Below are 23,563 nucleotides of genomic sequence, written 5' to 3'. Positions count from 1 at the left end.
TATTGGCAGCTCTGTCAGGCTCCCGCTTATCTCTTTCATCAGCAGACTATTCTTCCCCCTAAATTGTGCGTTAGTAAATTCACTTTAGCAATCTACTCCAATTATGCGCATTTAGCCTGGGGACGAATATGTGAGCGCCTATAATCGCTATTTGAAGTGAGGAGCATACAGACCTACTTCTATGTCAGGACTGACTGGAGGGCTAGCTTAAAGTGCGCTATAAAAGTAGGCTAAATTGCATTTTCATGTAAAACGCAACATAACAACCAGCAGTAGCTGAAATAAAAAATTATACAACTTAATTCAAACGTTTTTTTAAAGAATTTTAAAAATCATACAACAGTTGATCCTATACTAGACTAAGCTCGGTTTGAATATTCAAGTACCTCCCCATCCCTAATTACTGTCCCAATATATTATCAATATCTCATAAACTCAAATCTCTCTCCCTGTGTGTGTCTGTCAGTAGGAGATATTGGGTCAGTGCAGTAGAGAGCAGGCGTTTAAGACCATCCTGTTCTCTGGGTAACACTAAGACAACTGATGTTGTAATGTAAATATCACTGTAAATCTACATGTACACGACACACACACTGAGAATATCTTGTTTCCATGGTTACTGGTACTTTACTTGAGAATGTATATATTTTTAACTTTTACTTCTACTTGACAACATTCAGAAAGAAAAGATGTGCTCCTTACATTTCCAATGCTCAGGCAGGACAGCAAAACGGTCAAATTCATACACTTATTAAGAGAACTCATCACTACTGCCTCTGATCTGGTTTGTAAAATATTGTTAGACTGTGCCCCTGGCTTTCCATAAATAAATAAAAACAAGAACATCTGCATAATATAAGGAATTTGATATATAGACTTTGCTTTCCCTTTTGATACTTAAGTACATTTAAAACCAGATACTTTTAGACTTTTACTCAAGTCATATTTTACTGGGTGACTTTTACTTGAGTCATTTTCTATTAAGTATCTTTACTTTTACTCAAGTATGACAATTGGGTTCTTTTTCCACCACTCGTAAAGTATTATCCCCACCAAGATCTCAAAATGATAAGGAAAATATATATTTGTAAAATAATAATGACACAACATGTGATGTTTTTAAGAAATTATTTAAAGCATTTTATTTCAAAACAGTCATACTATTTGTTCAAATTTATCAGAACCAATGGTCCTCAAACAAACCCCTGTCCCCCAGAACTGTCCCGTTCTTGCTGAGCGGGAACATTGGTGTTTACTTCACTGTCTAAAGCGCCAGGGTCGCAGCTTGTCTGTTCAACCATGATCTGAGCACTAGTCCAATCACTCAAGGGTGCCTCCTTCCCTCCAGTGGTAGGAAGTGCACATCTCCCACAGTCAGAACAATAGCCTGGTGGGCTGCAGCCTCAGTGTGATGTGAGCACTAGTCCAGTCACTCAAGGGTGCCTCCTTCCCTCCAGTGGTAGGAAGTATACATCTCCCACAGTCAGATGGGCTGGTGGGCTGCAGCCTCAGTGTGATGTGAGCACTAGTCCAGTCACTCAAGGGTGCCTCCTTCCCTCCAGTGGTAGGAAGTATACATCTCCCACAGTCAGATGGGCTGGTGGGCTGCAGCCTCAGTGTGATGTGAACACTAGTCCAGTCACTCAAGGGTGCCTACTTCCCTCCAGTGGTAGGAAGTATACATCTCCCACAGTCAGATGGGCTGGTGGGCTGCAGCCTCAGTGTGATGTGAGCACTAGCCCAGTCACTCAAAGGTATCTCCAATCCTCCCGTAGTAGGAAGTGCACACATCAGACAGTCAGCTGGTATAGTAGATCGTAAGCTAAAGCCTCAGTCCTCCACACATTCATAGCTACCGATTTGTGTTCTCTTTCAAGTCAAATTTACCCTCACATTAACCCTTAAAATCTATAAATCATCTTTTCCCATCAAAGCTCACCCTCTTCCCCCCCGCCAACCAATCCTCCTCCCTCCCATTTTGAAATGTCAGACTGTAGTTGGCACCCGCCCTCCCCTGGCCCCTATACCCTAGGTCCCTCACTGAGTGCTGTACACACCGCTGAGCAGGCGGCTCTTCTTCTCCTCCTTCTGGCTCTCGTTCTTCAGGTCAGCAAACACCTGGCAGAAGAAGTTAGGGTCTGTGTTCATCTGGAGCATCTTGACACTCATCAGCTTGGTGATGGTCATGCAGCGGATCCAGAAGGTCTGCCTGCAGGTGTCCACCAGGAAGGGTTTCAGGGGGTAGGCGATCTCGTTGCCCATGTAGGAGCAGGTCGTATAGAGGCAGGTGAGCAGCACGGCATGCAGCTCGTGCAAGGTAGCCACCTCGTAGGAAACCACCTCGCGGCACAGCATGTAGAGGAAGACCACAGCGGCCGGATTGATGCAGCTCTGGCTCTGATAGCAGTTGTCCAGCAGATAACGGTCCACCACCCGCAGCCACAGCACCGGGTCCATGGAAGACATGTCCTGGAGCCGGTAGCAGCGCCGGCACAGGAACTCACCCAGACAGCGCAGCAGCTCGCCGGTTGTAGCTTGGACCATCACCAGCCTCCTGGGAGTGTCGAGGTCCTGGACGGTCACCATCTGGGGCGTGTCGGGGGCCGTGTTTGAGTTGGATAAGGGGGCAGTCGAGACGGAGTTGTTGGAGCTGTTGGAGATGGCTGGAGTGCCTTGGTCCTGGGTGGACAGCTTATCACAGGACTGAGACTTCTCCAGGGTGAGGGTGGACAGGTTGGAGAAGGACTGAGACTTCTCCAGGTTCTCATTACTCAGATGGGCAATGTTGTTTTGGTTGGTGTTTTCGTGGGCCTGAACCTTCTTGGAGCTCTTCTTCTTCACAATCCGCCTCCATGGTGAGTAGCGCTTCAGAGTCTTGTCTTTTGCGCTCTTACCAGTCTGGACTTCCATCAAGTGGCCCACAGTGTCCGGCCCATCTTTGAAGAGGACTGCCTTCTTGCGGAGTGAAATAGACATTGCGGTTCCCATGGTCAATAGTGCCTGTGGAAAACAAAATGCTTCAATATTAGCAAAATGAAATGAATGGCATCAGTTCAGTAGGCCTAGCTAGCTCAGCTCTGGCTGTCTCTGAAATGGCAACCTATTCCCTATAAAGTGCACTGCTTTTGACCATGGCCCAAAGGGGTCTGGTCAAACGCAGTGCTTTATATAGGAAACAGGGTTCCATTTGGGACAGATTCTAAATCACAGTATTAAGCATAGACATTAGTGCTCTGTGTTCATAAACATGAGCAATATAACATTCCAAAGCAAAACAAAAATATTACTCACTGATTTCAAGTTGATATGTGAAAAAGTTATAAAGATATTTCTACATTTACTTTGTTAATTGAAAGGTAAAGACGGGTTGTCCAGTGCTTTGAGTTCAAGGCTGTTATGGTTGTGAACATCAGAATTGTCCAAGGTTCTGAAATCGAGTTTCCACGTCGTAATAAAGAAGTATGTCATAGAGGCGATTTTGTGAAAGATTATAAATTTGATGTGGGCAAAAATAAACAAATAAACAAATAAATAAAGTATATTGTTCCCCGTGATAGAATTTGCCTCGTATTTGATACAGCCTAGCTCAATACATTGAAAAAAAAATAACCTCTGAGTGTCTGGTACGTCACGGCGTTACATTTCTGTCCTCAGTGGCTGAATAACATGTATCTGGCGAGTGTTTTGCATGGATGTCAATGGTCTGTCAAATTATATTGGCAGCTCTGTCAGGCTCCCGCTTATCTCTTTCATCAGCAGACTATTCTTCCCCCTAAATTGTGCGTTAGTAAATTCACTTTAGCAATCTACTCCAATTATGCGCATTTAGCCTGGGGACGAATATGTGAGCGCCTATAATCGCTATTTGAAGTGGGGAGCATACAGACCTACTTCTATGTCAGAACTGACTGGAGGGCTAGCTTAAAATGCGCAATAAAAGTAGGCTAAATTGCATTTTCATGTAAAACGCAACATAACAACCAGCAGTAGCTGAAATAAAAAATTATACAACTTAATTCAAACGTTTTTTTAAAGAATTTTAAAAATCATACAACAGTTGATCCTATACTAGACTAAGCTCGGTTTGAATATTCAAGTACCTCCCCATCCCTAATTACTGTCCCAATATATTATCAATATCTCACAAACTCAAATCTCTCTCCCTGTGTGTGTCTGTCTGTAGGAGATATTGGGTCAGTGCAGTAGAGAGCAGGCGTTTAAGACCATCCTGTTCTCTGGGTAACACTAAGACAACTGATGTTGTAATGTAAATATCACTGTAAATCTACATGTCCACGACACACACACTGAGAATATCTTGTTTCCATGGTTACTGGTACTTTACTTGAGAATGTATATATTTTTAACTTTTACTTCTACTTGACAACATTCAGAAAGAAAAGATGTGCTCCTTACATTTCCAATGCTCAGGCAGGACAGAAAAACGGTCAAATTCATACACTTATTAAGAGAACTCATCACTACTGCCCCTGATCTGGTTTGTAAAATATTGTTAGACTGTGCCCCTGGCTTTCCATAAATAAATAAAAACAAGAACATCTGCATAATATAAGGAATTTGATATATAGACTTTGCTTTCCCTTTTGATACTTAAGTACATTTAAAACCAGATACCTTTAGACTTTTACTCAAGTCATATTTTACTGGGTGACTTTTACTTGAGTCATTTTCTATTAAGTATCTTTACTTTTACTCAAGTATGACAATTGGGTTCTTTTTCCACCACTCGTAAAGTATTATCTCCACCAAGATCTCAAAATGACAAGTAAAATATATATTTGTAAAATAATAAGGACACAACGTGATGTTTTTAAGAAATTATTTAAAGCATTTTATTTCAAAACAGTCATACTATTTGTTCAAATTCATAAGAAACCAAATGGTCCTCAAACGAACCCCTGTCCCCTAGAACTGTCCCGTTCTTGCTGAGGGGGAACATTGGTGTTCACTTCACTGTCTAAAGCACCAGGGTCGCAGCTTGTCAGTTCAACCATGATCTGAGCACTAGTCCAGTCACTCAAGGGTGCCTCCTTCCCTCCAGTGGTAGGAAGTGCACATCTCCCACAGTCAGATGGGCTGGTGGGCTGCAGCCTCAGTGTGATGTGAGCACTAGTCCAGTCACTCAAGGGTGCCTACTTCCCTCCCGTAGTAGGAAGTGCACATCTCCCACAGTCAGAACAATAGGCTGGTGGGCTGCAGCCTCAGTGTGATGTGAGCACTAGTCCAGTCACTCAAAGGTGCCTCCTTCCCTCCCGTAGTAGGAAGTGCACACATCAGACAGTCAGCTGGTATAGTAGATCGTAAGCTAAAGCCTCAGTTCTCCACACATTCATAGCTACCGATTTGTGTTCTCTTTCAAGTCAAATTTACCTTCACATTAACCCTTAAAATCTATAAATCATCTTCTCCCATCAAAGCTCACCCTCTTCCCCCCCGCCAACCAATCCTCCTCCCTCCCATTTTGAATTGTCAGACTGTAGTTGGCACCCGCCCTCCCCTGGCCCCTATACCCTAGGTCCCTCATTGAGTGCTGTACACACCGCTGAGCAGGCGGCTCTTCTTCTCCTCCTTCTGGCTCTCATTCTTCAGGTCAGCAAACACCTGGCAGAAGAAGTTAGGGTCTGTGTTCATCTGGAGCATCTTGACACTCATCAGCTTGGTGATGGTCATGCAGCGGATCCAGAAGGTCTGCCTGCAGGTGTCCACCAGGAAGGGTTTCAGGGGGTAGGCGATCTCGTTGCCCATGTAGGAGCAGGTCGTATAGAGGCAGGTGAGCAGCACGGCATGTAGCTCGTGCAAGGTAGCCACCTCGGAGGAAACCGCCTCGCGGCACAGCATGTAGAGGAAGACCACAGCGGCCGGATTGATACAGCTCTGGTTCTGATAGCAGTTGTCCAGCAGATAACGGTCCACCACCCGCAGCCACAGCACCGGGTCCATGGAAGACATGTCCTGGAGCCGGTAGCAGCGCCGGCACAGGAACTCACCCAGACAGCGCAGCAGCTCGCCGGTTGTAGCTTGGACCATCACCAGCCTCCTGGGAGTGTCGAGGTCCTGGACGGTCACCATCTGGGGCGTGTCGGGGGCCGTGTTTGAGTTGGATAAGGGGGCAGTCGAGACGGAGTTGTTGGAGCTGTTGGAGATGGCTGGAGTGCCTTGGTCCTGGGTGGACAGCTTATCACAGGACTGAGACTTCTCCAGGGTGAGGGTGGACAGGTTAGAGAAGGACTGAGACTTCTCCAGGTTCTCATTACTCAGATGGGCAATGTTGTTTTGGTTGGTGTTCTCGTGGGCCTGCACCTTCTTGGAGCTCTTCTTCTTCACAATCCACCTCCATGGTGAGTAGCGCTTCAGAGTCTTGTCTTTTGTGCTCTTACCGGTCTGGACTTCCATCAAGTGGCCCACAGTGTCCGGCCCATCTTTGAAGAGGACTGCCTTCTTGCGGAGCGAGATAGACATTACGGTTCCCATGGTCAATAGTGCCTGTGGAAAACAAAATGCTTCAATATTAGCAAAATGAAATGCATGGCATCAGTTCAGTTGGCCTAGCTAGCTCAGCTCTGGCTGTCTCTGAAATGGCAACCTATTCCCTATAAAGTGCACTGCTTTTGACCATGGCCCAAAGGGGTCTGGTCAAACGCAGTGCTTTATATAGGAAACAGGGTTCCATTTGGGACAGATTCTAAATCACAGTATTAAGCATATACATTAGTGCTCTGTGTTCATAAACATGAGCAATATAACATTCCAAAACAAAAATATTACTCACTGATTTCAAGTTGATATGTGAAAAAGTTATAAAGATATTTCTACATTTACTTTGTTAATTGAAAGGTAAAGACGGGTTCTCCAGTGCTTTGAGTTCAAGGCTGTTATGGTTGTGAACATCAGAATTGTCCAAGGTTCTGAAATCGAGTTTCCACGTCGTAATAAAGAAGTATGTCATAGAGGCGATTTTGTGAAACATAAGTTTGATGTGGGCAAAAATAAACAAATAAATAAAGTCTAATGTTCCCCGTGATAGAATTTGCCTCATATTTGATACAGCCTAGCTCAATAAATTGAAAACGAAATAACCTCTGAGTGTCTGTTACGTCACGGCGTTACATTTCTGTCCTCAGTGGCTGAATAACATGTATCTGGCGAGTGTTTTGCATGGATGTCAATGGTCTGTCAAATTATATTGGCAGCTCTGTCAGGGTCAGCGCTTATCTCTTTCTTCAGCAGACTATTCTTCCCCCTAAATTGTGCGTTAGTAAATTCACTTTAGCAATCTACTCCAATAATGCGCATTTAGCCTGGGGACGAATATTTGCGCGCCTATAATCGCTATTTGAAGTGGGGAGCATACAGACCTACTTCTATGTCAGGACTGACTGGAGGGCTAGCTTAAAATGCGCTATAAAAGTAGGCTAAATTGCATTTTCATGTAAATCGCAACATAAGAACCAGCAGTAGCTCAGATAATAGCTTGTACAGATAATAGCTTGTACAGCTACATTTCAAAGTGTTGTTTTTTTAAGAAATAAAAAAATCATACAACAGTTGATCCTATACTAGACTAAGCTCGGTTTGAAAATTCAAGTACCTCCCCATCCCTAATTGCTGTCCCAATATATTATCAATATCTCACAAACTCAAATATCTCTCTCTCTTTCTCTCTCTCTCTCTATCACTCTCTCTCTGTAGGATATATTGGATCAGTGCAGTAGAGAGCAGGAGTTTAAGACCATCCTGTTCTCTCTGTGTTATTTTCATGCCTGTGTGGCTGAGAGGCGCAAGTTCGGTCCTCAGGGTTGGAACAGGAAATACCCCTTTAACACTGGAGACCTCACCATCTCTGTCAATGTGCTCTACAACTACCTGGAGGCCAACTCACAGGTCACCGTTTACCATGTTATAGTGATCAGGATGGTGATAGTGATGATGATTGATGATGTTGATGTTGAGTCATTGTTCATGTATTTGGCGTGTGTGTGTGTTCAGGTGCCGTGGGAGGACTTGCGCTATCTGTTTGGAGAGATCATGTACGGAGGTCACATCACAGACGACTGGGACAGAAGACTCTGTAGAACCTACCTGGAGGAATACATGCAGCCCAACCAGGTGTGTGTGTGTGTGTGTGTGTGTGTGTGTGTGTGTGTGTGTGTGTGTGTGTGTGTGTGTGTGTGTGTGTGTGTGTGTGTGTGTGTGTGGTTTGTGATTGTGATGATAATGTTACAAAGAAACCCACAACCTTTCCACCAGTCTGACAGGAAGTTGGCTCTGGCTCCGGGCTTTGTGGTTCCCTCCAACTTGGACTACCAGGGTTACCATGGTTACATAGATGAGATGCTGCCCCATGAGAGCCCGGTGCATTATGGGCTACACCCCAACGCAGAGATAGAGTTTCTGACGGTGACCTCTGATAACCTCTTCCACACACTGCTGGAGCTGCAGTCACCTGACTCTGTGATGGGAGAGGGGGCTTCACAGACCGTAGAGGAGAAGGTACAGTGCATTGCGAAAGTATTCGGCCCCCTTGAACTTTGCGACCTTTTGCCACATTTCAGGCTTCAAACATAAAGATATAAAACTGTATTTTTTTGTGAAGAATCAACAACAAGTGGGACACAATCATGAAGTGGAACGACATTTATTGGATATTTCAAACTTTTTTAACAAATCAAAAACTGAAAAATTGGGCGTGCAAAATTATTCAGCCCCCTTAAGTTAATACTTTGTAGCGCCACCTTTTGCTGCGATTACAGCTGTAAGTCGCTTGGGGTATGTCTCTATCAGTTTTGCACATCGAGAGACTCAAAATTTTTCCCATTCCTCCTTGCAAAACAGCTCGAGCTCAGTGAGGTTGGATGGAGAGCATTTGTGAACAGCAGTTTTCAGTTATTTCCACAGATCCTCGATTGGATTCAGGTCTGGACTTTGACTTGGCCATTCTAACACCTGGATATGTTTATTTTTGAACCATTCCATTGTAGATTTTGCTTTATGTTTTGGATCATTGTCTTGTTGGAAGACAAATCTGCGTCCCAGTCTCAGGTCTTTTGCAGACTCCATCACGTTTTCTTCCAGAATGGTCCTGTATTTGGCTCCATCCATCTTCCCATCAATTTTAACCATCTTCCCTGTCCCTGCTGAAGAAAAGCAGGCCCAAACCATGATGTTGCCACCACCATGTTTGACAGTGGGGATGGTGTGTTCAGGGTGATGAGCTGTGTTGCTTTTACGCCAAGAAGGTGCTCTGGTCAGATGAAACCAAAATTGAATTTTTTGGCAACAATGCAAGACATTGTCTTGCATTGTTGCCAAAAAATTCAATTTTGGTTTCATCTGACCAGAGCACCTTCTTCCACATGTTTGGTGTGTCTCCCAGGTGGCTTGTGGCAAACTTTAAACGACACTTTTTATGGATATCTTTAAGAAATGGCTTTCTTCTTGCCATGTATGAGCTGAAAGTTTAGAGGGACGGCCAGGTCTTGGTAGATTTGCAGTGGTCTGATACTCCTTCCATTTCAATATTATCGCTTGCACAGTGCTCCTTGGGATGTTTAAAGCTTGGGAAATCTTTTTGTATCCAAATCCGGCTTTAAACTTCTTCACAACAGTATCTCGGACCTGCCTGGTGTGTTCCTTGTTCTTCATGATGCACTCTGCGCTTTTAACGGACCTCTGAGACTATCACAGTGCAGGTGCATTTATACGGAGACTTGATTACACACAGGTGGATTGTATTTATCATCATTAGTCATTTAGGTCAACATTGGATCATTCAGAGATCCTCACTGAACTTCTGGAGAGAGTTTGCTGCACTGAAAGTAAAGGGGCTGAATAATTTTGCACGCCCAATTTTTCAGTTTTTGATTTGTTAAAAAAGTTTGAAATATCCAATAAATGTCGTTCCACTTCATGATTGTGTCCCACTTGTTGTTGATTCTTCACAAAAAAATACAGTTTTATATCTTTATGTTTGAAGCCTGAAATGTGGCAAAAGGTTGCAAAGTTCAAGGGGGCCGAATACTTTCGCAATGCACTGTATATGAGAGACACACACACATTTAAACACACACGCACACACACATTTAAACACACATGCACGCACACACACACACACACATATTCATACCAGACACACACATTTAAAAACACACACATAGACTGGACCCCACACACACTCATCTCTCATCCTCTCTGCAGGTGAAGACCATCCTAGACGAGGTGTTGGAGAAGCTTCCAGAAGAGTACAACATGTCAGACATCACGTCTAAGACAGCTGAGAGATCACCATACATCCTGGTCTGCTTCCAGGAGTGTGAGCGTATGAACACGCTCATCTACGAGATACGACGCTCACTGAAGGAGCTGGACCTAGGGCTGAAGGTGGGTTAGAGGCTAGTTTTTTTTAAAATGTATTTATATTTAACCTTCATTTAACTAGGCAAGTCAGATAAGAACAAATTCTTATTCACAATGATGGCCTACGCCGGCCAAACCCGGACGACGCTGGGCAATTGTGCGCCGCAATAAGGACTCCCAATCACGGTGATACAGCCTGGATTCTAACCAGGTTACTGTAGTGATGCCTCTTGCACTGAGATGCAGTACCTTAGACCACTGCGCCACTCGGGAGCCCATGATCAGCTGGTAAATTAGACTAGGACTGATGGAAGACATAAGGGCGAATGAGTAGTTTTGGCTCATGACAGCGCTGTGTTCTTCTCCGTTCAGGGTGAGCTGGCAATCTCCTCAGAGATGGAGCAGATCCAGGCAGCTCTGTTTTTTGATAACGTCCCAGACACCTGGACCAAACTGGCCTACCCCTCCACTTACAGCCTTGCCCAGTGGTGAGTCATTGGGTGTACTCTCCCACTGCCCCCAACGTGTACGTAAGAGGATGTGTTGCTATGTGTGTGTGTGTGCATGTGTGTTTACCAGGTATAATGACGTGTTGCTGCGCTGCAGAGAGCTGGACAGCTGGACACAGGACCTGGCTCTTCCCACCGTCATCTGGCTGTCTGGACTCTTTAACCCACAGTCCTTCTTAACAGGCAACATACACACACACACACATCCCCCTAGAAACAACATACCCAACCACTTCTAATTATATTACCGACTTATGATGTGAATGTCAGTTGCCTCGTTTGGTATTCTCTGTTCAGTGGAATGATTTCCTCAATTTCCCTCTCTCACCTCCAGCGGTGATGCAGTCTCTGGCTCGTAAGAATGAGTGGCCGTTAGATAAGATGAACCTGACTGTGGACGTGACTAAGAAATTTAAGGAAGAGTTCAACCAGCCAGCCAGAGAGGGAGTATACATATACGGACTATACATGGAAGGTATACACTCGTCTCCCCTTCTCATGAACACCTACATCCTAGTTCATTTATCTTCACCCTTCCCCTCTTTCTCCCCCAGGTGCAAGATGGGACACTCAGGGTGGGGTGATCGCGGAGGCTCGTCTGAAGGAGTTAACCCCCTCCATGCCAGTCATCTCAGTCCGAGCAGTACCGAACGACAGACAGGAGACGCGTAACATCTACGAGTGTCCCCTGTACAAGACCAAGCTGAGAGGAACCACTTATGTCTGGACCTTCAGCCTCAAGACCAGAGAGAGACCAGCCAAGTGGGTACTGGCTGGGGTGGCCCTGCTGCTCAGTGTGTAGAGGTAAGGGTTAGGGGGTGAGGAGGGAGACCAGCCAAGTGGGTACTGGCTGGGGTGGCCCTGCTGCTCAGTGTGTAGAGGTAAGGGTTAGGGGGTGAGGAGGGAGACCAGCCAAGTGGTTACTGGCTGGAAAGAAGCAAGGTCGTTTTCCATTAGCTATTTGTAGGGTGTGTATTTTCTGTGAGAGAAGGTATTTTATGTCAAATACATGTATGTGTTACTACATAATCCCTCAAACCAGGTTTGATGTTGCTATTGAAATATAAAATACATTTGTATTGTACTGTTTTAGCACCTGAAAGCTATATGAAAATGTATAAAGCATTTGGACATTTTATTCATATGACTTAAGTAAGAATAGAAATAAAAATGAAAATCTGTACTTTTTCTGAATTTATTGAAAAACAATACAGTACAAGCTGCAAAATAGTTTCACACATTTGATCACAGTAAGAACCCATTAATTCAAAGCTTAGTATTTTGAACAAATCAACTGTATCGTCTAACAAGTGTACAAGTCGAAAAGCAGAAAACATTGGATGGTACCCTTTACCTAGGCCTAGCCTCAACTAACGAGTGGTGTTCAAGTGCTCTATGGTCTATGTAACACTTGTTAATATGGCACATCATTTACATGTCACTTTAAAAGCTTCAATGGGCACGATTTCCCCCAAAAAAAGCAGCATCAGGCTAAGTTCATCATTACAAGCATAGGATCCCATAGTTCTAACGATGAACTTGGTTAAACGATGAGCTTATTACGATGCTTTTGGGAAACCGGGCCCAGAACAACATGACAGTTAGCAGCAGGAAATCCACACTGCTCATAATTCTTCACTATTATGCCCCACAGTCCTCACACACAGGGGCGTGTATACATTTGGCTTCAATTTAAAAAATCAAATTGTGTTTGTGTTCCCCTAGTCACTGTCGTCGTCAGACCAGCCCAGGTCCATCATGTTCATGTCCAGCGTCGCGGCGGCCATATTGATTTTGGTTCCATGTCGCACGCTACAGGTCTTAGAAGAGTTCTGATTGGATGTGGTCCGCATGCTCACCTGTACCCCCGACCGCACCCCCTGACCTCTGACCCCTAACTCACTCCTGACCTTATGACTTATGACCCCAACATTAGCCATGTCACCCCTGACCCCTACCCCCCCAAGGTCACATATCTCCCCCATGTTCATATTCATATCCATGTCCCCTATCCTCTCTATCCCCCCAATCTCATCCAGAGAGAGCATATCCCCAAACCCAACCATACTCCCCCCACTCAGCTCCCTAAACATGGACTGTATCCTCCCTCCCTCCATACTCCCTCCCTCCACCACCCTCTCCTCCTTTGTTACCTCCCTCCATCCCTCTTGTCTCCCAGTCTCCCCCCATCCCCTCTCCTCCCTCTCAGTCTCCCCATCTATCTCTCCAATCCCACCCTGGAAGCCCTTTAGCATGATTTGCAGCCGACCCCCTTCCCCTAGCTCCAGCCGACCCCCTTCTATCCCTCCCTCCGTCCCCCTCTCCTTCTCTCTCTCCCCCCAGGTTACCTCTATCCCTCCATCCCCATCCGTCTCCCCAAGACTGCTTGAGAAGCCCCTAATCATGGACTGGAACCCCCCTATCCCCCTGTCTATCCCTCCCTCCACACCCCTCTCCCTCTCCCTCTCTCCGTTGCTGAGGGTTCTGATAAGGCAGGATATCTTGGCGCTGTTGGACTCCTGAGATTGAGAACGGAAGAACGACTCCGAGCTGATGCCTGATGCTATGGGGGAGAAGAACTGAAAGAGAGAAAGAGATGGTGACGGGGAGGGGGGGACGGGGCAGTTGAACACAACCCAGATGTCATCCCTCACCACTCTTTATGAATTCATCGTTACTCTAGGGATGCGGGGCTTTGACACCATACAACATGACTGTTTGTAACATTTAAATCGCATAAGGTTGTAAAACAAATAGAAAACGAAGCGTCGTGGTCTTTGAAACCCGGCCAAACATGTAGACTACTCACAGGGGTGACATTGGACCTCTCCATCAGTCTCTCCTCCCACAGTCTCAGCCTCAGCTCTCTCTCCTCCAGCTCCTTCTCTTTGCTACTCAGGTCTCTCTCCAGCCTCCGCAACCTCTCCAACGTGGCATCTATCTCACACCTAGAGAGGAGAGCTACTGTTACTCGTATGCCCATGTCCCTTCACTTCCATTGATATCTGGTCATCAATGCTCATGTTGGAATCTGGGGGCAGTGGCTTAGTAAACTATTATCAAGGTAAGCAGTACGGGGATCTAGTTTCTGTTTTGGAAGCCCTGTAATCTGAAACCTAGCAGTTGTCTAGTACTGCCTGTTTATTCCAGCATGTGGCACTGTTTAGTCTATGATTTGAAGGGCCATCATGGAATGTTCTTCCTCCCTCTCGCTCACACACGCAAGCACCAGCAGCTCTCACAGCACCTAAATAAACACAGACATCTGACGCAAGGACATATCTCCCTCCCCCTAAACTTTTCCCTCTCTTTAAACTCCTCCCCCTCTTCAACCCCCAGTCCCACTTCTTACCTCTCCCTCTATCCAGACTTCTCTCCACCTCTTAAAGCCCTCAATGTTTCCCCTCCCTCGGCCACTAACCCTCCCTTTTCCCCTCGATTCCCCCTCCCTCCCTCTCTCCCTCTCTCTCACCCAGATCTTTCCACCCATTCTCCATACCTCCCTCATAATTAATTAGCTTGCCACACTCATGTCAAACACAAACAGAATCTGTCACCCCCCCACCCTCCTCCTCCTCGTCTCTCTTCGGTCCCTCTTCCCTCCTGCTCAGTTTTTATATTTCAAGTGCGCTCTTTCCATTTCTGCCTCTCTCTACACAGCGCCTCCTCCCCTGTTTTTCCCATACTTGGCTTCTAGCTGCCCCCCTATATGCTTCTTTTGTGAACTCTCTCTCTGGTGGAAACAGGCTAAGTAGAGGAATCTCCTACATGGATAGCTTCCAGAGTCTTATTATAGACTAAAGCCAACGAGCCAGCAGGGTCATGCATTCAGCTTCTCTCCTGAGACACACACACACACACACACACACACACTGGGGCCTCTTGTTAGGTTGTGAGTGTATACAGTGAGAGCTGCTCTTTGTCCCGTGTCTGGCTGCAGAAAGATGGAGCTTAAACAATCCAGACTGTGCTTACTGTACCACCTGCATATCACATACATTACACACACACACACACACACGTTTGAAACAGAGTCCCACACACACAAATGTTAATAGTACCTCCACTGGTCCTTGTTGTGTAGGAAGGAGTTACACTGTTCTGGTAGTCTGCTGTCTTTAGACATGGTCTCCAGAGTCCCCAACACCTGCTTAAACACTGGACGCTCCTAGAAAACACACACACACACACTTTTGATATCTTTCAGATATGCCTCAAATTGAATTGTAGTATGACTACTGTCAAGTTAGCACATTAGGACTTTATCGACAGTTCAGGCTTCTGTAACAGTTCATAATGAGCTAGCCTTGAGAGCACAGGGTCTTACGTTCAAGACCAGCTGCTGGGGTGTTCAACTCTGGCCCTGGAGAACTACACTGCTCTTTCCATGATATGGACTGACCGTTTGAATCCAGGTGAAATCTATGATCCCTTATTGATGTCCCCTATTAAATTCACTTCAATCAGTGTAGATGAAGGGGAGGAGAAGGGTTAAAGAAGGATTTCTAAGCCTTGAGACAACTGAGACATGGATTGTGTATGTGTGCCATTCAGAGGGTGAATGGGCAAGGCAATAGATTTAAGTGACTTTGAACAGGGTATGGTAGTAGATGTCAGGCGCACCAGTTTGAGTGTGTCAAGAACTGCAACATTGCTGGGTTTTTATGCTCAACAGTTTCCCTGTGTATCAATAATGGTCCACCACCCTAAGGACATCCAGCCAACTCAACATAACTGTGGGAAGCATTGGAGTCAACATGGGCCAGCATCCCTGTGGAACGCTTTCAACACCTTGTAGAGTCCATGCCCCGATGAATTGAAGCTGTTCTGAGGGCAAAAAGGGGTGGAATTCAATATTAGGAGGTTGTTCCTAATGTTTTATACACTCGGTGTATCGGGTGTGCAGGATTTGGAGTCTCCAGAGCCAGATATGGAGATTGTGTGGTAGCCCTGACCTTTGCCCTCTCACCTTTGGTTCGGCCTGCCAGCACTTCTTCATCAGGTCAGCGAAGCTAGGCGGACAACTGGTGGGGATGGTCAGCCTCTGGAACACACACACACACACACACACACACACATACACTCAGAGGAATCTTACATTCATAGGAACACACTCACAATATAAAGTAGGAAATGTGGCGGCTCCCCCATTTAAAATGTTGTCTTAGAGGGGACACAGTCCCTGATCAGCAGGGAGTTTAACCAGTGACCCATCAGTTACAGCACAATGCTAACTGTGCCATTACATTCCAGTAAGAGGCAGGGGGGTGGGGAGGGGCAGTACATAGTAACAGGTTATAGCAGCGTTTCCAGTACCCCCAGCAGTATATACCTTTTTTTTGTAACCCTGGAAAAAAAGCACACCTGATTCAACTAGTCAAATAATCATCAAGCCCCCAAAGAGTTGAATGTGGTGTGTTTGTCAAGGACTACAATGAAACGGTCCACTGTTGGGGGTTACTGGAGGACCAGGGTTGGACCAGGGTTACAGGATACATCCACTGAGAAGGGCAGGGGGATATGGAAACAGTTTACTCTGGGGAGGGTTTAAAACGGAAATAAATCTCTCTCAGTAACGGTTAGTATAATAGTCACACACCCCCCCCCCCTCTCTGGTTATTTAGGGCCTACTATTGGACCTCATCCAAAAGCACGCTGGGATACTCAGGAGTCATGTTCTCAGATCTCTATGGGTGACAGGGCAGCACACTATTACTGGAATACAGACACAGTTCGAAGCCCCTTCCACACTTGCGCACGCACAAACATAACCAGGGCTTCATTTGAGGAACATGATCTGGCACTTCTCAGTTTTGGACTGTTTTCATTCCGGGAACCTATTTGCTCGGATGTGGTACCTCTCCTGGCATGAAGAATAATTTTCGCTATTTGCAATGTTAAAAACTCCAATAAAAGCAACCAGTGTCGTTTTGGAGTTGCCTTCTCTGTAATTCTCCTGCCACCTAAAAAAAAACGTAATGTGAAAACATGCCTGATATTCCAAGAAGTGATTGGCGTTGGGTCGGCCCGGGTTGATGGTTCGAGCAACATGGTAGCCTAGAGACAGACCAAATCGTGGCCGTTGCGGTGGTGAGAGACAGAAGCGGGCCTGAAGCGGGCCTGAATCTCTCACGCAACTAGAGTGAGATCCACTGAAATAATTCAGAATACAACACCAAGAGTAGGTCTATAATTTAGCCACAGCCGATCAATAGCTTATTAAAAGAAATATGAAAAGCCTGGCTGTGGATTGTGTGCAGCCCAATAACAAGGCATAGCCTACAGTCGGTAACACACTGCAAATCTGTCAGTGAACAAACAGCATGCAGACAAAACAGGCCTTTCACAATATTTCAGATACAATTGTGGGAAAACACAGGTTGGAAAGCAAATGGCTCCTGCTGAAACGAGAAGACTAATCTGTCTGTAGGCTAGCAAAATATTGTATCAACTTCCAAATAGGACTATTGAGTAAATAACATTGTTTAACAGCAATGCTGTATCATAAAGGTAATGTGTTATCATGCGTTCCGGTAATTCAGAGCTCCCCAGCCACCCCCCCCCATACACTTTTAGTTACTGCACCTTCCGATTTACAAATTAAGCATGGAGTATAACCCGCCCAAACACACACACACACACACAGTAAAACTACAGGTCCTGGCCTAGCTCCACAGCAGAGTATCCATGCCTTACAAGAGCAGAGAGCTGACATCAACCCTAAAAATACCCCTTACCCTCCTCACAGCGGAAAGCATGAGAGAATCACGTTGTTACTCCAGCTCTGTGCGTGTTGCTCGTTCAGTGCTTGCGTGTTTGTTTTATGTTCGGTAGTGCATATGACCGTCTTTTATTTTATGAGTGAAACTGAGCCCCTTTGAAGCTCTCAACTAATCCTAAATCAGAACAATGTGTCTTTGGGCATGTGTGTGTGTGTGTTTGTGTGTTTGTGTGTGAGAATGAGTGTGTGTACCTCTTGTTTCTCCACCACCAGCCAAGCCACCTGCAGCCCCTCGAAGCCTTTAAATGGAACCTCCCGTGTCAGCATCTCCCATAGTACCTGGTAACACACACACACACACACACACACACACAATGATACAGGACATATTCTCCTGAAAAGCCACTTGACATAGAAAATATTAGATGCTTCCCCTCCCGCACACACACCACGCCGTAGGAGTAGGTATCACAGGTCTCTGACACAGGTAGGCTCTGTATGACTTCTGGGGCCATCCAGGGGAAGGTGCCCACCACTGTCATGTGGGTGGTGTGGGACTGGAACTTAGACGCTCCAAAATCACAGATCTGACAACAGACCGGGGAGAGAGACAGCATTGGGACACTTGGTTTCAAAATAATCAAGGATGGATGAGTAGAGCATACAATAATTGTTAGTTATCCCTACTGTACCTTGAGCACTTTGTCTGTCGTCAGCACCACTGTATTGAGACAGAAAGACTTGAGTGAGTTCACAAGTGGGGGGGGGGGGGGTTCTTCTTGTGATTTTTGTATGAAGCTATAGCCATTAGTTCACGTCTCAAAATGATGAAGTAGCAGCAGTAGTGCGTGCAATGTTGGATGTCCTGGTGGGTAGATATACGTTTGGTTGCGAAGTGCGTGTGCATTTGGTTACCGTTTCGCGACTTGAGGTCTCTGTGAATGACTTTGACTGGGGCTTCCGAGTGAAGATAGTGCATTCCTATTGGACAGAAACATTAAACATCCTCAGCCACGAACCAATAACAGACCAGCAAACTGTTAACAACTCGGCTAAACAATGGCTACCAGTCTCCAAACAAGTCACTGATCCTCACACCAGATGAGAATATGCCCCCTATTGCCTTTAGGGAAGACAGAACTGTACCAAAGGGCTTAATTAGCATGCTAAGGTTTCTCTAGGTACAGGAGAACATAAAACATGGGTCGATCTATCTCTCTAGCCTTACCTTTGGCTATCTCCATGGCCCAGGTCATGATTTGTTCCATGTCCATCTCCTCACTCTGTTCACTGGAGAGGTACTCATACAGAGAACCTCCGCCCGCATACTCTGAAAGAGGAGATCACAACACACACTATAACCCAGGGTTCTCCGACTGGAGAGAACGTGATGTCATCGGCCTCTCTCTTTGGTGGACCCTTCCTGTTATGTTCTCTATTGTTCCTCAAGCGAGATGGAGGACGATGACATCACACCAGACCATCTCCTTGAAGATTGCAGTTGTTTAAAAACATATATATATATATTTTATTCAAAACTTCTTATTATTTGTTTTACCCTTAAGTGTGTATATATTACTGTATTTACATTACTGTATTTATTACTGTGTATATATTACTGTATTTATACTTAGGATATTGTTTTTCGACAGGAAAAGCTAAATAATAACTGGAGTGTGTCTAACATAATGTCTCTAAAACCCAAGGACAGTTTACATGAAATATACAGCACCGTGTAGTGCATAATAAACACACACACACACACACACACACACACACACACACACACACAGAGAGAACAGGGTTCTTTCTGCAGCCTCCTGTCACTACCAACCTGAACTCATTTATCACAACGACTTGAGAAACATCAAACACAGCTTAGCACATCAGGCTCATACACACACACACAGACACACACTGGGTAGTGTGTTCTGTAAGTCATATGGGCAGTGCTGTCACAGAGCTGATATCAACCATATGACCACATGGAGTGAACACACATAAAAACATCCTGGGTTAAGTTACAAATGTCCTGCCAGGAAACTCAGCACACACACACACACTCAGTAGCCTAAATGTTGATCCTAGACCTGCGGTTCCATGTCCATCAGAATGTGTATAAGGAAACACACACACACACTGACCTGTGACGATGCCATAGTTGGGGGACTCCAGTACGGCGCCATAGAACTGAATAATGTTCTTATGACTGAGGCTACTCAGTATCTCAGCCTGGAGAGAGAGGGGGGGGGGGGGTGAAGAGTTGGTAGGGAGGAGAGAGAGTAAGAATGTATGCACAGTATTTAACTTACAGTAAGAGCACTACCCACCACTGCGACCTGTACGCTCTCGTTGGATGGCCCTCACTTCATACTCGTCGACAAACCCACTGGCTCCAGGTCATCTACAAGTCTTTGCTAGGTAAAGCCCCGCCTTATCTCAGCTCACTGGTCACCATAGCATCACCCACCCGTAGCACGCAGTCCAGCAGGTATATTTCACTGGTCACCCCAAAAGCCAATTACTCCTTTGGCCGCCTTTCCTTCCAGTTCTCTGCTGCCAATGACTGGAACGAACTCACTGAAGCTGGAGACTCTTACCTCCCTCACTAACTTTAAGCACCAGCTGTCAGAGCAGGTCACAGATCACTGCACCTGTACATAGCCCATCTGTAAATAGCCTATCCAACTACCTCATCCCCCACACTGTATTTATTTATTTATCTTGCTCCTTTGCACCCCACTATCTCTCCTTGCACAGTCATCTTCTGCACATCTATTACTCCAGTTTTTAATTGCTATATTGTAATTACTTCGCCACCATGGCCTATTTATTGCCTTACCTCCCTTATCCTACCTCATTTGCACACACTGTATATAGACTTTTCCTACGGTTATTGACTGTATGTTTGTTTATTCCATGTGTAAGTCTGTGTTGTTGTTTGTGTCGCACTGCTTTGCTTTATCTTGGCCAGTTGTAAATGAGAACTTGTTCTCAACTAGCCTACCTGGTTAAATAAAGTTGAAATAATAAAAAATAAAATAAAAAGTAGAAGTGTCTAACTCTTAATTCTACGACATGTCATGACATTTGATTTAAGCAATCAAGGGCTGTACAGAAAAGTCCCTTCTGCTCCGCGTCTGTGCAGTGTATGAACTTCTTCACACTAAAAAGGTTCGGGTCAGAGCACCTAGGAACACAACGACGACACGGCAAACACGCAATCAATCCACTCCCTAACAGGCCACGTCTCAAACACAAAACAACTTAGAAAATCAGCCCCTTACTGGATAGTCATGAAGGACGATCATGTGACACGATCCAGCCGTTTTTTGTGAGTTAAAAAAAAAATCAAACATCAACGCTAGAGTTTCTCATACATGTGTCTGTTTTTCAGGCACGCGTTTGTGCGTGGGTATGTGATCGGCAGCACCCCAGCCAGCATATATATATATACTAACAGTTATTCAGCCCTCGAGGGAAGAAGTCAGTGACAGTGTCACTGCCAGGCCAGGTCGCTATAACATGGTTTTCTGCCGGGTCGGGAACCAATTTATACTGGGTCACAACTTCAGACTGGGATGTGGCAGGATAGAGTGTTTTGTTCATTGTGAGGGCCAACGGGGGAAAAAGAAAAGGAGGACCATGTCCATCACCCAGAATATGGTCAGGAATCACTGAACTTAGTATTTACACAAGAGGGTAAAATACACACACCTAAGAGACAGATAGCCCATACCTTATCTCACACAATGGGAGTAGCCTGTGTTATAAACCAATACTGTACTCCACAATGAGAGGAAGAGGAGAGGTATGTTGAAACCAAGATCAACACACAGGCAACTGGAGAGAAAACAGGAGAGCTCTCAAATCAAAACGGCTGGCATGGAGGAAAGGCATACCAAATCGCTTGAGGGTGTGCGTGTGTGTGTGTGAGACTGTGTGTGTGTGTGTGTGCGTGCGTGCGTGTGTGTGTGTGTGTGAGACTGTGTGTGTGTGTGTGTGTGAGACTGTGTGTGTGTGTGTGTGTGTGTGTGTGTGTGTGCGTGCGTGTGTGTGAGACTGTGCGTGTGTGTGTCTTACCTCAGTCTCGATCTTGAGTAGTTTCTTCACAGCGACCTCTTTATCCTGAGATATCCAGTGTGCTCGATAGACACTCCCAAAGCTGCCCCCTCCACAGTTCTCATAGAACCGCAGGTCCTCATGTTTTATCTGGACAAACGACGAACTCAGAGACGACATGGCATACTGGCGCGCACACACACTCGACGACAGCCGCTCTGAGTAAACAGAGCAAACTGAGAGATACGGAACGGAGAGAAAGAGAGAAAAGGTAGGAGGGAGAACACGTTTGATCACACACACCCGATAGCAGAATGGACTCCGGGAGCGAGAGAATGAAAAGAGAGACCGCAGAGAGCCTCTCTGTAAATGTAGTAAGAGCTCATTCACTCCCTCGGTCAGGCCAGGTGCTGAGGCGACACCCTGTGGCGAGACTACAGAACACACACACTTGGATCGAGAAAGAGAGCGAGAGATTAGAGTGTGTGAGTGTGTGTTAATCACATTCTGCTCGCCTGCCTGTTCTCTTCTTTCCCAGTGTATGTACGGGTGGATGCTCTGTGTGTGACCTCTTGCTGTCAGGTCAAATAAGGCTGCTGGCATCCAGAGAATGCATGGGATCATTGCTTCTATACAAAACACACAGGTCAGAACACACACGGGGGTCAGACCCACACACACACACAGGTCAGACACACACACGCGCACACACACACACGTCAGACACAGATCAGACACAGGGCTAGAGAACGATTATTCTCTAGCCTGACAACCAACCCTATCTCTTACTCACTCAGCAACTAAAAACACACTCCCACCACATACACCAGGAATGAGGAGGACAGTCACATCACCAGTCTGGAATGACCATGGTGACACGGCCAACCAGGAACGACATCATCAACTGGGGACAGAGAGGGTGACATCACTTTCACGGACAAAAACAGTGACCAAATCAGCAATAACCACCGCCAGTATCAAATGTTTTGATTATTATATTAGATAATTGTTTATTTAAAGATCAGACAGACTAGACACTCAACACACTGACATCATAATGAGGTCCTGAGGTAAAACAAGAGACACAAGTCAAATATACTGTATCTACATATACAAAAGTACATGACGAGAACACAACTGAGAAGGATGACTGATTAAACAGAAATAACAATATGCTACATGAGTTGTGCTTTAACGCAAGAATTTGAGGACAGATTTCAGAACGATGCTTAACAATGCTAGGGGTTTTGCTTCTCTATAACACTATGTAAAATATCTTGGTATTTGTGAAACTGGTACAATATACTTTCTTCATATTTTTCACATCTGCTTTCACATTATCAATAAGGGATACTGATAATCACTCAAAAAGACCTCAAATCTATAGTTGTTCATTTTTAAATCAGATTTTTTTTCAGTCACTAAGTACTTTCAGTTTTCTATCTAGATGTACAGTAACCTTACACTTAACAAGAGTCTCGGATCTCTAATCATCGCTCTTCTATGTGATGTCGCAAAGGCTGATGGTCCTGTGTGATGTCATAGAGGGCTAAGAATTCCATGTGATGTCAGAGGTCTGAGTTTTCCAGATGCAGTCATAGCAGCCCGATGAAGCCATGTCACAGTGATGAAGGTTACCTGTGATCTCTACATGTAACTACCGTGATGGTGGGCGGGCTCAGGTCCTGCGGGGCTCCAGCCTATAGGAGAGCGTTGTCAGGGTCCGCTGGTTGTCAATCACACACAGCTTTCTGACGTAACCCCTCACCTCCGCGTGGTTCTTATTGGGCTGACACACCTCAGGGTCTGAGAGGCAGAGAGAGGCAGAGAGAGAGTTGTATTATTAATGCCTATTGTTATGGGTCCAGTTGAAAGGATCACTTGTAGATCAGAGACT

General features: G+C 45.4%; 5 protein-coding genes across 9 annotated transcripts in view; 1 reads left to right on the top strand and 4 right to left on the bottom strand.

Annotated features, from left to right (window-relative positions):
• LOC118936616 (dynein heavy chain 11, axonemal-like) overlaps positions 1-12,303 on the top strand; it is a 41,830-nt gene extending 29,527 nt beyond the window's left edge. The window contains exons 17-24 of the mRNA XM_036967087.1: positions 7,711-7,902; positions 8,008-8,127; positions 8,269-8,511; positions 10,216-10,398; positions 10,747-10,862; positions 10,954-11,066; positions 11,218-11,358; positions 11,438-12,303. Coding sequence (XP_036822982.1) covers positions 7,711-7,902; positions 8,008-8,127; positions 8,269-8,511; positions 10,216-10,398; positions 10,747-10,862; positions 10,954-11,066; positions 11,218-11,358; positions 11,438-11,685 — 1,356 coding nt within the window. The 3' untranslated portion in view covers positions 11,686-12,303. The remainder of the gene's footprint in view (positions 1-7,710; positions 7,903-8,007; positions 8,128-8,268; positions 8,512-10,215; positions 10,399-10,746; positions 10,863-10,953; positions 11,067-11,217; positions 11,359-11,437) is intronic.
• LOC118944886 (cyclin-dependent kinase 5 activator 1-like) lies at positions 1,982-3,003 on the bottom strand. The gene has a single exon (XM_036967099.1). It carries the CDS (start codon positions 2,986-2,988, stop codon positions 2,038-2,040), a length of 951 nt encoding a protein of 316 aa, XP_036822994.1. The 5' UTR covers positions 2,989-3,003; the 3' UTR covers positions 1,982-2,037.
• On the bottom strand, positions 5,479-6,495 carry LOC110508298 (cyclin-dependent kinase 5 activator 1-like). The gene has a single exon (XM_021588714.2). The coding sequence runs from the start codon at positions 6,490-6,492 to the stop codon at positions 5,542-5,544; it is 951 nt and encodes a 316-aa protein (XP_021444389.2). The 5' UTR covers positions 6,493-6,495; the 3' UTR covers positions 5,479-5,541.
• LOC110508451 (MAP3K epsilon protein kinase 1) lies at positions 12,063-22,512 on the bottom strand. The gene is made up of 11 exons (XM_036967093.1): positions 21,688-22,512; positions 19,749-19,836; positions 18,833-18,934; positions 18,520-18,585; positions 18,297-18,325; positions 18,054-18,191; positions 17,857-17,943; positions 15,853-15,927; positions 14,945-15,051; positions 13,693-13,831; positions 12,063-13,462 (listed from the first exon to the last, which is right to left on the bottom strand). The coding sequence occupies exons 1-11, from the start codon at positions 22,288-22,290 to the stop codon at positions 12,605-12,607; spliced, it is 2,292 nt and encodes a 763-aa protein (XP_036822988.1). The 5' UTR covers positions 22,291-22,512; the 3' UTR covers positions 12,063-12,604.
• Positions 22,513-22,650: 138 nt separating this feature from the next.
• LOC110509209 (rap guanine nucleotide exchange factor 4) overlaps positions 22,651-23,563 on the bottom strand; it is a 40,210-nt gene continuing 39,297 nt past the window's right edge. For 4 of the 5 annotated variants that reach the window (XM_036967088.1, XM_036967089.1, XM_036967090.1 and 1 more), the window contains one exon: positions 22,656-23,472. In XM_036967088.1, coding sequence (XP_036822983.1) covers positions 23,345-23,472 — 128 coding nt within the window. In that variant the 3' untranslated portion in view covers positions 22,656-23,344. Of the gene's footprint in view, positions 23,473-23,563 lie in introns of all 5 variants that reach the window. The other variant, XM_036967091.1, reaches the window with a different exon arrangement.

The sequence above is a fragment of the Oncorhynchus mykiss genome, chromosome 28, assembly GCF_013265735.2.
Source record: "Oncorhynchus mykiss isolate Arlee chromosome 28, USDA_OmykA_1.1, whole genome shotgun sequence".
NCBI classification, from domain to species: Eukaryota; Metazoa; Chordata; class Actinopteri; order Salmoniformes; family Salmonidae; genus Oncorhynchus; species Oncorhynchus mykiss.
Note: the sequence above shows the minus strand (reverse complement) of the source record. Positions and strands in the feature narration are given on the sequence as shown.

Excerpts from the sequence above, each read along its gene's own strand:
- LOC118944886 (XM_036967099.1), bottom strand. The coding sequence starts at position 2,988 with ATGGGAACCGCAATGTCTATTTCACTCCGCAAGAAGGCAGTCCTCTTC.
- LOC110508298 (XM_021588714.2), bottom strand. The coding sequence starts at position 6,492 with ATGGGAACCGTAATGTCTATCTCGCTCCGCAAGAAGGCAGTCCTCTTC.
- LOC110508451 (XM_036967093.1), bottom strand. The coding sequence starts at position 22,290 with ATGATCCCATGCATTCTCTGGATGCCAGCAGCCTTATTTGACCTGACA. Across the intron at positions 19,837-21,687 it reads TACTCAAGATCGAGACTGAG|GCTGAGATACTGAGTAGCCT; the intron begins GTAAGACACACA and ends CTCTCTCTCCAG. Across the intron at positions 15,052-15,852 it reads GCTGGCAGGCCGAACCAAAG|GAGCGTCCAGTGTTTAAGCA; the intron begins GTGAGAGGGCAA and ends TGTGTTTTCTAG.